At 36.9% G+C, this 12,977-nt stretch overlaps 2 protein-coding genes across 3 annotated transcripts; one reads left to right on the top strand and one right to left on the bottom strand.

Moving 5' to 3' along the window:
* Positions 1 to 94: 94 nt before the first annotated feature.
* Positions 95 to 1,709, bottom strand: LOC132181967 (protein SHORTAGE IN CHIASMATA 1-like). Its single transcript, XM_059595180.1, has 5 exons — positions 1,384 to 1,709; positions 537 to 623; positions 359 to 445; positions 184 to 255; positions 95 to 118 (listed from the first exon to the last, which is right to left on the bottom strand). Exons 1-5 carry the CDS (start codon positions 1,690 to 1,692, stop codon positions 95 to 97), a joined length of 579 nt encoding a protein of 192 aa, XP_059451163.1. The 5' UTR covers positions 1,693 to 1,709.
* A 1,935-nt stretch (positions 1,710 to 3,644) lies between these two features.
* LOC132180398 (low-temperature-induced 65 kDa protein-like) lies at positions 3,645 to 5,263 on the top strand. Of its 2 annotated transcripts, XM_059593201.1 has the most exons (4): positions 3,645 to 3,779; positions 3,843 to 4,169; positions 4,278 to 5,024; positions 5,119 to 5,263. In XM_059593201.1, the coding sequence occupies exons 1-4, from the start codon at positions 3,701 to 3,703 to the stop codon at positions 5,124 to 5,126; spliced, it is 1,161 nt and encodes a 386-aa protein (XP_059449184.1). In that variant the 5' UTR covers positions 3,645 to 3,700; the 3' UTR covers positions 5,127 to 5,263. The 2 variants fall into 2 exon arrangements, with proteins under 2 accessions (XP_059449184.1, XP_059449183.1); XM_059593200.1 differs by having other exon boundaries at positions 4,278 to 5,263.
* The last annotated feature ends 7,714 nt before the right edge of the window (positions 5,264 to 12,977 follow it).

Genomic DNA, 12,977 nt, shown 5'->3' with positions numbered 1-12,977 from the left:
CAATTAGAAACCAAACCACCCACCGCACTATCCATGGAAAAGCAGCGTTGAACCAGTTAAACACCCCCCACCCCCCCAAAAAAAAAAAAAAATCTCAAATCACCGTGTTAGATGATAACTATTAGTAGTTATAGCCACTAAAACTACAAAAACTATGAATTATAAAATGGTTAAGATATATACCAGATTATTTTCATTGTTTGGAACTCCATACGAAATTTGTATCTGCTCTTTCTCAAAAAAACAAGCATTTTCCTGCAAAATACAGCCACAGTTAAGGAACCAAGAGTACATTCCATTAAATTTCAAAAAGTTGTGGAAACCAAATTATCCATTATTTTGTACACATTCATTTTACCAAAAAATCATCCAGCTCTGGTGTTTCGAATTGGATTACTTCATATCTACTTGCTTCCTTATCACAAACAGCAATCCCATCATCCTTCTGCAATGAAATGAGTTATACTCTAAAGAAAACCCCTGACGAGACCAAACAAGAGCATGAAATAAAGCTAGCAAGGAAGCCATTATCATACTCTTGGCAATTCAATCTCTAGAGTTTCAGATCCAGAAGTTGTTTGACTCTCCACTTCCTTCTCTTCGTAGAGAACCGCAGCTTCTTGCTGCAAATCAACACAATCTATATAAACTAAAGGGATCCCAACGAGCTAAAGTCCCAGATACCTCAAAATCCTTAACTAAACTTGCACGAGAATTTCAATAAATGTAAGTTCAGATTCAAAATTCTTTTGCTTCCACCTGGTTGTCATTAATGCAAGAACTGTCATAAAACTGAATTTCTGAACTAAAAAGATCAAAATTAAGCTTAGAGTGTAAGTTTTAAGACTTCAAAACTTTTGTTGTTTCCAGTTTCAATATATCACATAGCTTAATAGCTTCTTGCGGATCATGCATTTACTTGAATAAAATGTTTTGCCTTCAATACCGAATTGATTTATATAACAAAAATTTATCATCCAAAAATAAATAAATAAACATCATATTCACATTCAAAAACGGCTTTCTCGGATGTTTGAAAAGCATTAGTCAAGAAATAATCGAGTACATCCAAATTACACTGCTTTAGATTAAATTCTTCTTTCAAATTCCAAAGCAGAATTAGTTAAATTGAGAAGAACAATACACTTCGATAACTAAAAGGCCAGAAAACAAAAGCAAAAAGAGACAACATCTAAAATCACAATATATTTAAATCAAGCTCACTTTTCACTTCAATAACAAACCCTAACAACTTCACTCGAACACTAAAACAGAAGAATCAGGCAAGAAGAACAACTTCAAACACCAAAACCTAACAACTTCACTGGAACATTAAAACAGCAGAATCAGGCAAGAAGAACGCCAATTAATCTGGCGATTCACCTGCAAAAGGCGAGCCTCGTCGAAGCAAGCATTGCGGCTCTGAGACGGAACAGGCGCACCGAGGTCTTCGATTTTGGCATCGTCGATGTGGTGAGGGAGAACGGCGGAGAAGAACTTGGAGAGAGCGGAATGGATGGGAAAAGAGTGGATTGGGAGGAAGACGTTGAGGGGCGAGAGGAAGGGGACGAGGTCGTGGAAGGTGGAGAGAGGGGCAGGAGAGAGGCGGGGGACTGGGAGGTGGAGGAAGGTTAGGGGTTCTAGCGTTTGGCTTGGAGAGAAGTAGTCGATGTTGAGGAAGCGAGTACGCATTTCATACAGATAACGGACTGGTTTTGGAATCGGAATTGAATTGAATTAAATTTTGGCGGTCTAAGTTGGGGGTGGCTTTTATATCAGGGGTCGTCAGGGTCTTGCTAAGTTGCGCACTAGGTGCGCATTGTGCACCATTTGTACGCGCAGAATAATTGAAGTATTGAACCAACTACCAATTACTCATCTATGAATTTTTTTCAAATTACTCATTATGTGATGTCTATCATCAGTTAAATATTTTAAAGTGCTGCCACACAATTTTTTTTTTTTTCCTAAGCAAATAAGAATAGGATACAAGGAATCAAAAAACTGAAAAAAGGGTTAGACTCTCCAACAATAAACTCAAAATAGCAATACAAGCTAAAAATACAAACAAATAAGAAATGAACCAAAAAATTGCCCCGTCAATAGACCAAGAAATGACACCATCAAAGTAGTGTTTGAAGTAAGTCAGAAAGCTTACCAGCTTTGAAACAATAACACCCACCAAAAGGAGACTGTTAAATGAGAGGCATTGAATTCTAATCTGAATCCGTTGAAAGGAGTAACGATTTCCGGTTGATGAAACAATCTCCACAAAAAGATCAAACTAGCTAGAGAAGATAAGAGAGATTAAAAACCACACACAAAAATAGAAGAAGAACAAAACAAACATAAATACTAGACATAAAACAAAATACAATAAAGTAAGCAAAAAACCCTCAATAGCAACAGCAGCAACGAAGGCCGGCGCATGTAAGCTACTCACCGGCGTGTGATGAACACACACCAGTAATGGAGACCAGAGGGCAAAAATTTAGAGGACCAAAATACCACAATACATCGGCAGGGGAGGAGGAGGTAGGCGGGCGAAGGAAAGACCGAAGGAGCCACATGTAGAGGACAGCTGTCCATGCTCCGGAGCGTGTGGGCCACCACACAATATTCAGTCACAAGATGATACATCTCTCTTTTTTTAAAAAAAAAATTATAATTATAAATATAAATATGAAAAAAAAAAAAAAAAACACAATAGGTAGGGTGGCTTGCACGGCTACCCCCTTCCTCGATCTGGGGAGTGGCCACTTTTGGTTTTTTTTTTTTTTTTTATTATTATTATTATTATTTATGTAATTGTAATTGTAATTTTTCTTTTTATATATATATTTTTTATTTATTAAAAGAGATGCATCACTTTTTTTATTGGGTATAATATGACAATATTATTAAAAATTTATCAAAATGTAGACGAAATGATCTATTTGATAACAATTGAAAACTTATGGAGTGATTTAATTAATAAAAATTTATGCCCCAATTATGAGGAGTTCAATTAGATGATCCGGCACATTATGGATTTGAGGTAAGTTTGTGGTTTTAAAAAGTAAAGAAAATTTTTACTAAGTAATTTTTCCTGTGCAAGTATTTCATTTACGTAATATCGTCACATGGAAATTCAAATCATTCCACTTACAGCTTATATTTTAAGCCGAGACGTTACAAATTCAAAAATAAATTTTACATGTCTAGACAGGCATGATACGAAATACAATTTAAGAAAAAAAAAATTAGTGACTCAATTTTGTATCATATATAGTGGATGAATCCAAAAGAGACCAAATAGCTCTTGATTAATAGAACTTTTCTTTAATCTTTTGCGGTTAAGTTTTAAGAACAAATGCAAGGGACTACTTCGAGTGATCCTAATAAAAGGAGCAGTTAACTCTGTAGGTTATCCAATCCGCTCCTGATAAGATCGTCCACCACAAAAAGAATACTGTCACGCAACGTTGTGCCACATGTACAGTACTTACGTATTACGTGCCACCGAACGGAGACGTGTTGGTGTTGCTACACGTGTGCTCACTGATAAAACGCCAGAGCCATGCAAAGGTGGCAAAGCGCTGTGTTTTGGTCTTCTCTATATACTTCCAATTTTTTGTCTTTCTCCTTTGTAGTTTGCACACTCTGTTTCTTGGACAGTAACCATAACGACCCAATTAAGCAGTTTATTTTCTTTGAAAGTATGGATTCACGTATAGCACATCCTCATGGTCACAATTACGATGATCATGACCCCCATAATGCTGCTCCGCATCCAGCTGGTAAGATCTTTAATGTAATTTGTGTTCTCTGTTCTTGTGGTGATTGTTAAAGTTTTGTTTCAGTGGCGCCCCAAGGTGGAGATGAGCACGCCCATGAGAGGAAATCGGTGATCAAGAAGGTGAAGGCAAAGGCAAAGAAGATAAAGGACACGCTCAAGAAGCATGGCCATCATGACCATGAACACGATCATGATTATCAACGCGCTGGCCATCATATTCCTGATGATCATGATCTTGACGAGGAAGATGACGACGATGAAGAAATAATTGAAGACCCAGAAGTTCACGGTGAGTCAGAAGAGAGATACGATACCAAAATCAATGAGCCAATTACAGTATCACATTCTCCTGGAGTTTATGGGATCAAAGCCCCTGATCCAACGGGCACAGGTAATCAGATTTGTTGAATTTATTCATTTTTCAGTTCTTCGAAATATCTACTAAATTATCTCTCTTACCTAATTAGTAGAAGTAAAATCTCAGTACTTTTAAAATCAGGTGATAAGGTAGTAGGAATCACCCCAATACTTCAGTCATTTGTCAAAATGAATGTCCATGATGAACCGGATCCAAAATCCGCTGGAGTAGCAGACCATGACTTGCCCATTTTAACCTACGATCAGTTTACCAAATTACCCAGTACTGGAAGCCATGACCAGTTCTCTCCAGAACCAGTTCCCCAAGAGGCCAAAGCCATCCGAGATAAACCTCAACTCCCAAAAAGCTTCGAGACAACCAAACAGCAAAACCACCCACATGAAGTGTACGGGAAACCATCAAACCAGAGCAGTTACTCTGAGAAAATCTCATCTGCCACCTCTGCCGTCGCTGACAAAGCAATCTCCGCGAGTAATGCTGCTGCTTCAAAGCTCGTATACGGTGAGAAAGTGCATGGCACCAGCAATGAATCGGAGTGTGGGGTCAAAGGACAAGACAAAGGAGTGTCTGTGAAGGACTATGTTCTGGAGAAGCTGAGGCCTGGTGAAGAGGATAGGGCGCTATCTGAATTGATTTCAGATGCTTTACATAAGCAGAGGATGGAAGAGCCAGGGAAGGAAAAGGATATGCGGCCTGTGGGGAAGGTGACAGAATCAAAGGAGGTGGCAAGGCGGTTAGGCACCAGGGATGAGAGTCATGGGGAAAGGACGCAAAAGGGTGTGGTGGATAAGCTTAAAGGAACTGTAATTGGTTCATGGCTCGGGTTAGGTGGAGAATCGAAATCCCAAGTTCCTCAACAGCCGCATGGTAATTATGATCTGGCCGGGCCTTCATTACTGGTTTTAAGGTTTGGTGAGAAAAGCGCCTTTCATTCAGAACTCTTCTTTTTGTTTCATTACAGGTGAGTAGGGTATTTCAAATGCCGAAGGAAGAAGGCTTCAGGAGAACTAAGAAGAGTTGATCGTCAAGTGTGTGTTTTTTTAATCAAATGAGTTAATGGCTTGATGTGGATAGAATAGTATAATAAGTGGACTGACATTACATTTGTGGCTGCCAGTTTATCCACGAATCGGTTTGGATCCACTTAGGCACTTACGATGGCGGTGTGTGCATTCTATTTGTACGTACCTATAGAACTGTTCAAGTTTCAACCAAAATTAGGGAATCTCTCAATCTTTAGTTTCTAAAACTTACTAGATAATCATAAAAGCATACTAATTGAGAAAAAAAGAAAAAGAAAACAGTAATTCTATAATTTAGAATACCTATAGAATCCATTAACTGATCATGTGAATTGAGTTTTCTAATGTAGAGAGAGGAGAGGGATCTTCTCATGTTTTTTTTTTTTTTTGGCTTTTTATTTATTTATCATAGATTTCTATCTTAATTAGGGGTTACCTTCTGCAAATGGTTTATTCCATCTAATTAATAACGATTATGTTCCTACGAAATTAAGGTATATAATACTAACAAATTTAATGATCACTTAATAATATTTTGGAAACTGGTACTCTCGGTCCAATGGTGTTGCCACCGGTTTTCTTTCCTACGGGGGCTGTGGATTGAAAAATAGTCCCGGTTGAGACATTGGGTGCTTTTCCTGGTTTTGTGTGGACCACAATGGATTTTTTAACTCAATGATAGTGTTGTAAAAATATTATAATTAAGTTTCTACACTTATTTTAGAAATTAAGAAAGTTTCTAATTCAAATTTTAAGGTATTTTGACTTTTAGCCAAAAAACTTAGATTCGACAAAAATTAAGTCAAACGAGCTCAAAGATAGTCAAGTAAAAAGCCCCATAGTACTTATATTAGGAGCTTGTATAATATGGTATAATTTCAAGAAAATCATATTCTTAAATTTTCTGGCAGGTGAGTTTGCACTACACTGCACTGATACCCACTCGCAGAGGATAATAGAGAAATGCTTTGTGGTTGTGTGACAAAATGGAAAATGGAAGAGGTTTGGGAAAGAAAATATGATTTGAGATGGACTGTCGGCGTACAGAGGAGATGAAGAAGAAATTTTGTTGAAAGAATGTGGAAGAAGAGTTCTTTGCAGCAGAAAAGTTAATTTTTTTCTTTTTTTGTTGAAAGACAGTAAAGTTAGTGAGGCTTGGGGTGAGTGAAGTGTGAATGAGAATGGTACTGCACTCTGCACATTGGTTAGACTTTTTGCTGCACGCTGCACATTAAAATTATTATTTTTTTATTTTTAAATTTTTATTTTTTTTTAAAGCAAAATATTAAAAAATAAATAAATAAGGAGGAGAAACATCGGGGTGGTTCCAGCCACCCCCTGGCCGATCGACCACCCCCATACTAGCCATGGGGGTGGCTGAAAATGGGGTGGTTTGGCCACCCTATTTTGGTCAAGGAGCCACCCCGATCGGATATCCAATTTTTTTTTTTTTTTTTTTTTTGGTAAAATGAAAGATTCATGGCCTTTACCAACCCTCTTAGGTTCGTCACTGATAATAGTCTTAGGGGCTGATTATTAGAATAAATATGAATATGAGATATTGGACCTCTGTGATTAACTTGATATGAACGGCGTGCAACCATATTAGAAGGGGGAAATTGAGGTCTCACCAGATTCAGCCCTTGGATTAATCCAACATATGACACATCTTCGCCCCGAGGGTCACCTATTGAAGTATGAACTTTTTTGGATGTTGAGTAGTGTAAGATTCATTCCAAAACCATTTTTTTAATAATTAAAAAAGAATATTAACTACTTTATCCTTGCGGCTAATCATTCACAATATTGGTAGGCTCGTCGATCTGGTTATATACAGTGAGTATCCCGAGAGAATAAAGTCTGTATTGAGGAATCGATTGCCAGAATTCACTGAAGCTCAATCCATGTTGGTAAAAAGGTCCATTGATTTTCTTGGTATGAACTATTATTCTACAGGTTATGCAGAAACCGTTCCCTCAGCAAACGGTGTCAACGTCACTTTTTGGATTGATATACAATCCAATATCACTAATGTAAACACATACATAAACTCTCTCTCTCTTTAGTACCAGTCAAGATTCTCTCAATTTCATGTTCAGATTACATTTTACATTGTCATATTCAACAAAATAAAATATTAACTATAAACTTGATCCTTTCAATTTCACTAGAAATGAAGAGGATCCTATTCCCTCATTCGGTGGGCAATTCTATATTTTTGTGTGTTATGTTGTATATATATAGCATTTTACTAAATTAATATGGAGTAAGAGCATTCTCAATAGAAGAGCCAAATGTTACTTTTATCTAGAATAGCTCTTCAAATGTTCAAAAAACTTCCCACATTGGATGAGCCAAAAATATATGTAAAATAGATATTTGATTAGAAGAGCTAAAAAAAAAGTTAAATGTAGCAGCACTTTTTAAGGGAGCCATTTTATTTTTTAGTGTTTCTCTCTCCTGCTTTATCTTTTTCCCAAATCTTTTCTCACATTTTTTTTAGAAATATAGCTAATCGGATGTGGAGACACTTAAAAATGGCTTAGCTAAATTAGATAAAAGTGAGTTTTAGAGAGCTATTTTACATAAAAATATGGCTCTTCCATTGGGAATGCTCTAAATGGTTTTATAGATGGGTTCACCCAGCCAGAGGGATTACGAAAGCTTCTTATATATATAAAAGAAAAATACAACAATCCCGCTATACACATAATGGAGAGCTGTATAACAATTTCTTTCTTGATATTTATTTACCTATTTTATTTTTGAGATATGATAAGGGCTCAACCAAGCCCCATCAAAGGCCAAAATTTTGTGGACATATGTTTTGATTTTTGTCCGTATTTTGAAATTTCAATTTTGAACCTAACGCAACTTTTATATGGCTTTGTGACACGTAAGTAAAAGTTTGATTTTAAATGTTTTTCTTTATTTTTTTAGGGAAAATTTAACTCATGCAATCTATCACTCAATTTGTTATGTTTTTCCAATTTATGAATTTAGTTAATGGTTTGAACGGACGGATGAAAAATGTTTCTCCTAAAACTTTTGATGGATGAAAAATGGTTTAAATAAATTAAAATTTAGCCAAACCAAAGCCCAACATAGTCTTCTCGAAGTCTTCTATCTACTTGTAAAATTTGAAAAAAAAAATATTTCGGGAAGTAGATTAAAATTGGCCGAGAATCTATTGTCATATCACTTTAGGGGCTACCAGGTCTTCCTGTACTTTGGGGCTGATGTTTAAAGTCTCTTAAAATTTATTTGTAAAACTCAATGATAGTGTTGTAAAAATATTATAATTAAGCTTCTACACTTGTTTTAGAAATTAAGAAAGTTTCTAATTCAAATTTTAAAGTATTTTGACTTTTAGCCAAAAAACTTAGATTTGACAAAAATTAAATTAAACGAGCTCAAATATAGTCAAATAAAAAGCCCATAGTACTTATATTAGGATCTTGTATAATATGGTATAATTTCAAGAAAATCATATTCTTAAATTTTCTGGCAGGTGAGTTTGCACTACACTGCACTGATACCCACTCACAGAGGATAATAGAGAAATGCTTTGTGGGTGTGTGACAAAATGGAAAATGGAAGAGGTTTGGGAAAGAAAATATGATTTGAGATGGACTGTCGGCGTACAGAAGAGATAAAGAAGAAATTTTGTTGAAAGAATGTGGGAGAAGAGTTCTTTGCAGCAGAAAAGTTAATTTTTTTCTTTTTTTGTTGAAAGACAGTAAAGTTAGTGAGACTTAGGGTGTGTGAAGTGTGAATGAGAATGGTACTGCACTCTGCACATTGGTTAGACTTTTTGCTGCACGCTGCACTTTAAAATTATTATTTTTTTATTTTTATTTTTTTTAAAGCAAAATATTAATAAATAAATAAATAAGGAGGAGAAACATCGGGGTGGTTCCAACCACCCCCTAGCCGATCTGGGGGTGGTTCGACCACCCCCATACCAGCCATGGGGGTGGCTCCAGCCACCCCGATCGGTTCTCCGATTTTTTTTTTTTTTAATAATATTTTTCATTTTCTTTTAAAAAATAAAAATAAAAAATTTTAGTTTGAATTATCGGTTGGGAAGTGAATAAAAAAAAAGTTGTTTTTGACATTTGGGATGATTTTTTTGACTTGAAGGGGGCAATACTCAGCTGGTACTGTAGCTGGAATAGTGCCGTTCCAGCTACAGTACCGACCCTGGCTGGGGGCAAACGAGGCTAATATTCTTGACATCCCCCCTCAAACTCAATGTGTAAACTTGAGTTTGGGTAAAAGAAAAGGGAAAGAAAAATGAATTTGCCGAAAAAGCTACTTGTGCCGAAAGAGTTGCCAGAGTGACAGCCGGTGTTGGGCGGCCAGAGGCGATGCACAGAGGCTGGTGGCAGCAGAACCCGATTCTAACCTGTTGGGTTGAAAATCTTGGATTCGGGTGATTTCTCAAATACTCCAATATCCCCCTTCAAACTCAAGGTTTGGGAAAAAGAAAAGGGATTTTTTTTTTTTTTAGGTCTGCCGGCGAACTCACCGGAGGTGACTGGAGTTGGGCAGCCGGCGGCAATGCATGGCAGCGGTAGCTGGTGGCTGAGGGTGGCTGCTGAATGGGCTGAAGCCTTGGATCCATTCTAGAATTTGGGCTTAAAGCCTTGAAGAAATTGGGCCAGTTAAATGGGCCAATATTTTGGTAAGAAAACCCATGGACCACTAAAATGGTTGACACGAAAATTATGTGAACCGAGTCTAACCCGATGGATTGGGGTGACAAAGTTGGACCGGTTTGGAGAGCTTGACCCGACAGAACCCGGTTTAGGAACCGATATTATACCGGGTTGTGGAGATCCAATTTTAGCCCATTGACCCGATTGGAACCTGATCATATTGATTTTTTTTTTCTCGAAGTTGACACATGGTAAAGGATTAGGGCTGACGTGGCGGCACCTCTGGAGGACACGTGGCTGTTGAGGAGAGAGGAGAAGTGCTGGCACATGTGATGCACGCCCCAGGGCTGGTGGCCGCGTGAGGCGCGTGTGCTGCACGCGCCAGGAGGGTTGCTGGCGCGTGAAGCCCATGCGCAAACCCTTTGGACGAAGCATGGCGGCGCGTCAGAGCTCCAATGGTGGTGATCTGAACGGATTTGAGACCACTAGCGACGGATCTACCGAACAGAGCAAAAACCACGATGATCCGACAAAGGTTGGAGGCGAGTGGAGGAGTGGCAGCTGCGCGTGGAGGCGCGTTAAAGAGACAGCAGTTTCTGAAGGTGAAGCGTGGAGGCGCGTGCAAAGCTGGAATAGGCTGAGATTGCACAAATTCATTGTTCTGGGGCCGAGACACCACTTTTGGTGGTTATTTGGCTGAGAGGAGTCACGATGGTGGCGCGATTGGCTCGGGCAGAAACTGCCGGAGGAGCGTGGAGGAGCTCGGAGGGCCGATGGTTGCGGATCTTCCACAGATCTGTAGATCTAAAGGAGTGGAAGAGATTTTGAGCGGAAAATTGCTTGGCAACGCGCCAACGACCAAAATTGGGAGGTCGCCGGAAAACGTCAAAGACGTTTATTGAAGGCCACAGAAGGTGGCTCTGATACCATGTTAGAATGCTCTGATACCATGTTAGAATGTTCTAATGCCATGTTAGAATAATGGAAAGATATAGAGAGCGGAAGCATAAAGGAAAGCGAAAACACACTAAAGACTACATTGTATTGAGTCTTCTAATCTAATAATGATAATAAATACAAAGGCCTCTATTTATAAGGAGACAAGTAACCTAATAGACTAAGGAAATGTAAACCTAGTAGACTAAGGAAAAGTAAACCTAGTAGACTAATAATACGTAAGGAAGTAAATAACCATAACATAATATTCTTAACAGATACTGATGGGAGAAAGCGCTTATATGTGTTTACATTAATGATATTGGATTGCACATCAATCAAATAAGTGACGTTGACACTGTTTACTGAGGGAATGGTTTTTGTGTAACCTGCAGAATAATAGTTCACACCAAGAAAGACTTTATTCTCTCGGGATAATCACCGTATATAACTAGATTGACGAGCCTACCAATATTGTGAATGATTAGTCGCAAGGATAAAGTAATTAATATTCTTTTTTTAATTATTAAAAAATGTTTTTTTTTTAAAAAAAAATTCAAGAATGAATCTTACAACATTCACCATCCAAACAAAAAGTCTATACTTCGAGAGGTGGCCTCGCAGCTATAAGATGTGTTATACTTTGGCTCAATCTAAGGGCCAACTATTAAGACTCCAATTTCCCCCTTTTGATATGGTTACAAACGTTCATATTAAATTAATCACAAGAGGTCTAATATCTCATATTCTGAAGTTAAACTCATACTTATTTCTTAATGATGGTATTTTCTTGACTACTCGAGTGAGATGAGTCATATATCATGCATAGTATGAATTTCTCTTATTAATTTATGATTGATCATTGTTATGTGGTTAGTGGTGAAATCAACCCCCCCTATTCTCTCTCTCTCTCTCATTACTATTTATCTTTACTCTTATGCATTTATTTTTAGAAAACAAAAACAATCAAACAAACTTCTTTTAATTAAGTTATATTTGATCTTGACAAAATTAATAACAACACATCTGCAGTACTTGAGGTTCGACACCCTCTATATAGCTATATCCTAAAAGAATTCGTTTTATTGCAAGTAATAATTTTTATTATTGATATTTTTGCACACAAAAAGACCACATCACTCATATCTTAGATCTAGTATGCTCGGAGCAGATCTGCTCTTTAACTATATTTTTACATAGGTTAACGAAAGATTGAAATCATAGATAGCACTTGATTGCAAGAATTTTTATTTGTATCTATGACTTTGTAACCTCATAGCATGTGGCTATGATTTTTGCAGAGCTTTTTGCTTTGCTCTAGAAGAGCGTTATGCTCGTGATATTTATTCAATCATAGAGTATAAGTTATTGTGCCACACTACCATTTAATCAATGTATTATCTTTAGATACTTAGGAATCATTATGATAATTATTTACTGTTTGATCATATCATCATACTTAGGAATTATGATAATTATGAGTCAATGACTCATAAATGATGATGATCGTACTTATCATATGTAATCTCATAGTCATAAGTCATATGAGATTATATAAATATATATATTTTTAATTTTTATATAAACAAATATAAATTATAGTCACATAATGCCATATAATAAGTATACAAATTCATACTAATACAGTGATCAAGTATAATTTAATATTATTATTATCTAAACATTCTTAATGATACTTAGATACAATAACATTTGTATCATTGGATGGCATTCATATACTTAATCATAATATCAATATGATATGATCATATCATACGATCTAAGTATTATCACCTGAATCTATGATCATATAATCTTACAATTCGTATGATCTTAGATCTTAGATCTTGGATCACATGATCTAATGATTTATACATATCTAATGATAATACTTAGATGTAATGATTATACTCATATCATATAGTGATGATATAAATCATATAACACAGTGTTGTATTATTTTATGAACATATGGTCCTATGAAAAAAGCAAGGTTCCCATAATTCTGGAAGGTCCTTAATTCTCTCTAGGTTTTCTCTGAGGAAAAACTCGAGGTGAGGGTGAGTCTCCGGTCGTGTACTGGACGTGGAGAGCAGGGCGAGTGACGACTACGGGCAATGATTGTTCCTAATTGATGATACAGAGATGAGTGGGGACAAAACCCCGCTGACAACAGGAGAACAGATTGGCATAACCATAAC

The sequence above is a fragment of the Corylus avellana genome, chromosome ca5 (assembly GCF_901000735.1).
Source record: "Corylus avellana chromosome ca5, CavTom2PMs-1.0".
NCBI lineage: Eukaryota > Viridiplantae > Streptophyta > Magnoliopsida > Fagales > Betulaceae > Corylus > Corylus avellana.
The sequence above is the reverse complement of the archived record's forward strand: the minus strand, read 5'-3'. Positions and strand labels throughout refer to the sequence as shown.

Excerpts from the sequence above, each read along its gene's own strand:
- LOC132181967 (XM_059595180.1), bottom strand. The coding sequence starts at position 1,692 with ATGCGTACTCGCTTCCTCAACATCGACTACTTCTCTCCAAGCCAAACG. Across the intron at positions 624-1,383 it reads ACGAGGCTCGCCTTTTGCAG|CAAGAAGCTGCGGTTCTCTA; the intron begins GTGAATCGCCAG and ends GTTGATTTGCAG. Across the intron at positions 256-358 it reads CAGAGCTGGATGATTTTTTG|GAAAATGCTTGTTTTTTTGA; the intron begins GTAAAATGAATG and ends TGTATTTTGCAG.
- LOC132180398 (XM_059593200.1), top strand. The coding sequence starts at position 3,701 with ATGGATTCACGTATAGCACATCCTCATGGTCACAATTACGATGATCAT. Across the intron at positions 3,780-3,842 it reads TGCTGCTCCGCATCCAGCTG|TGGCGCCCCAAGGTGGAGAT; the intron begins GTAAGATCTTTA and ends GTTTTGTTTCAG. Across the intron at positions 4,170-4,277 it reads CCCTGATCCAACGGGCACAG|GTGATAAGGTAGTAGGAATC; the intron begins GTAATCAGATTT and ends TTTTAAAATCAG.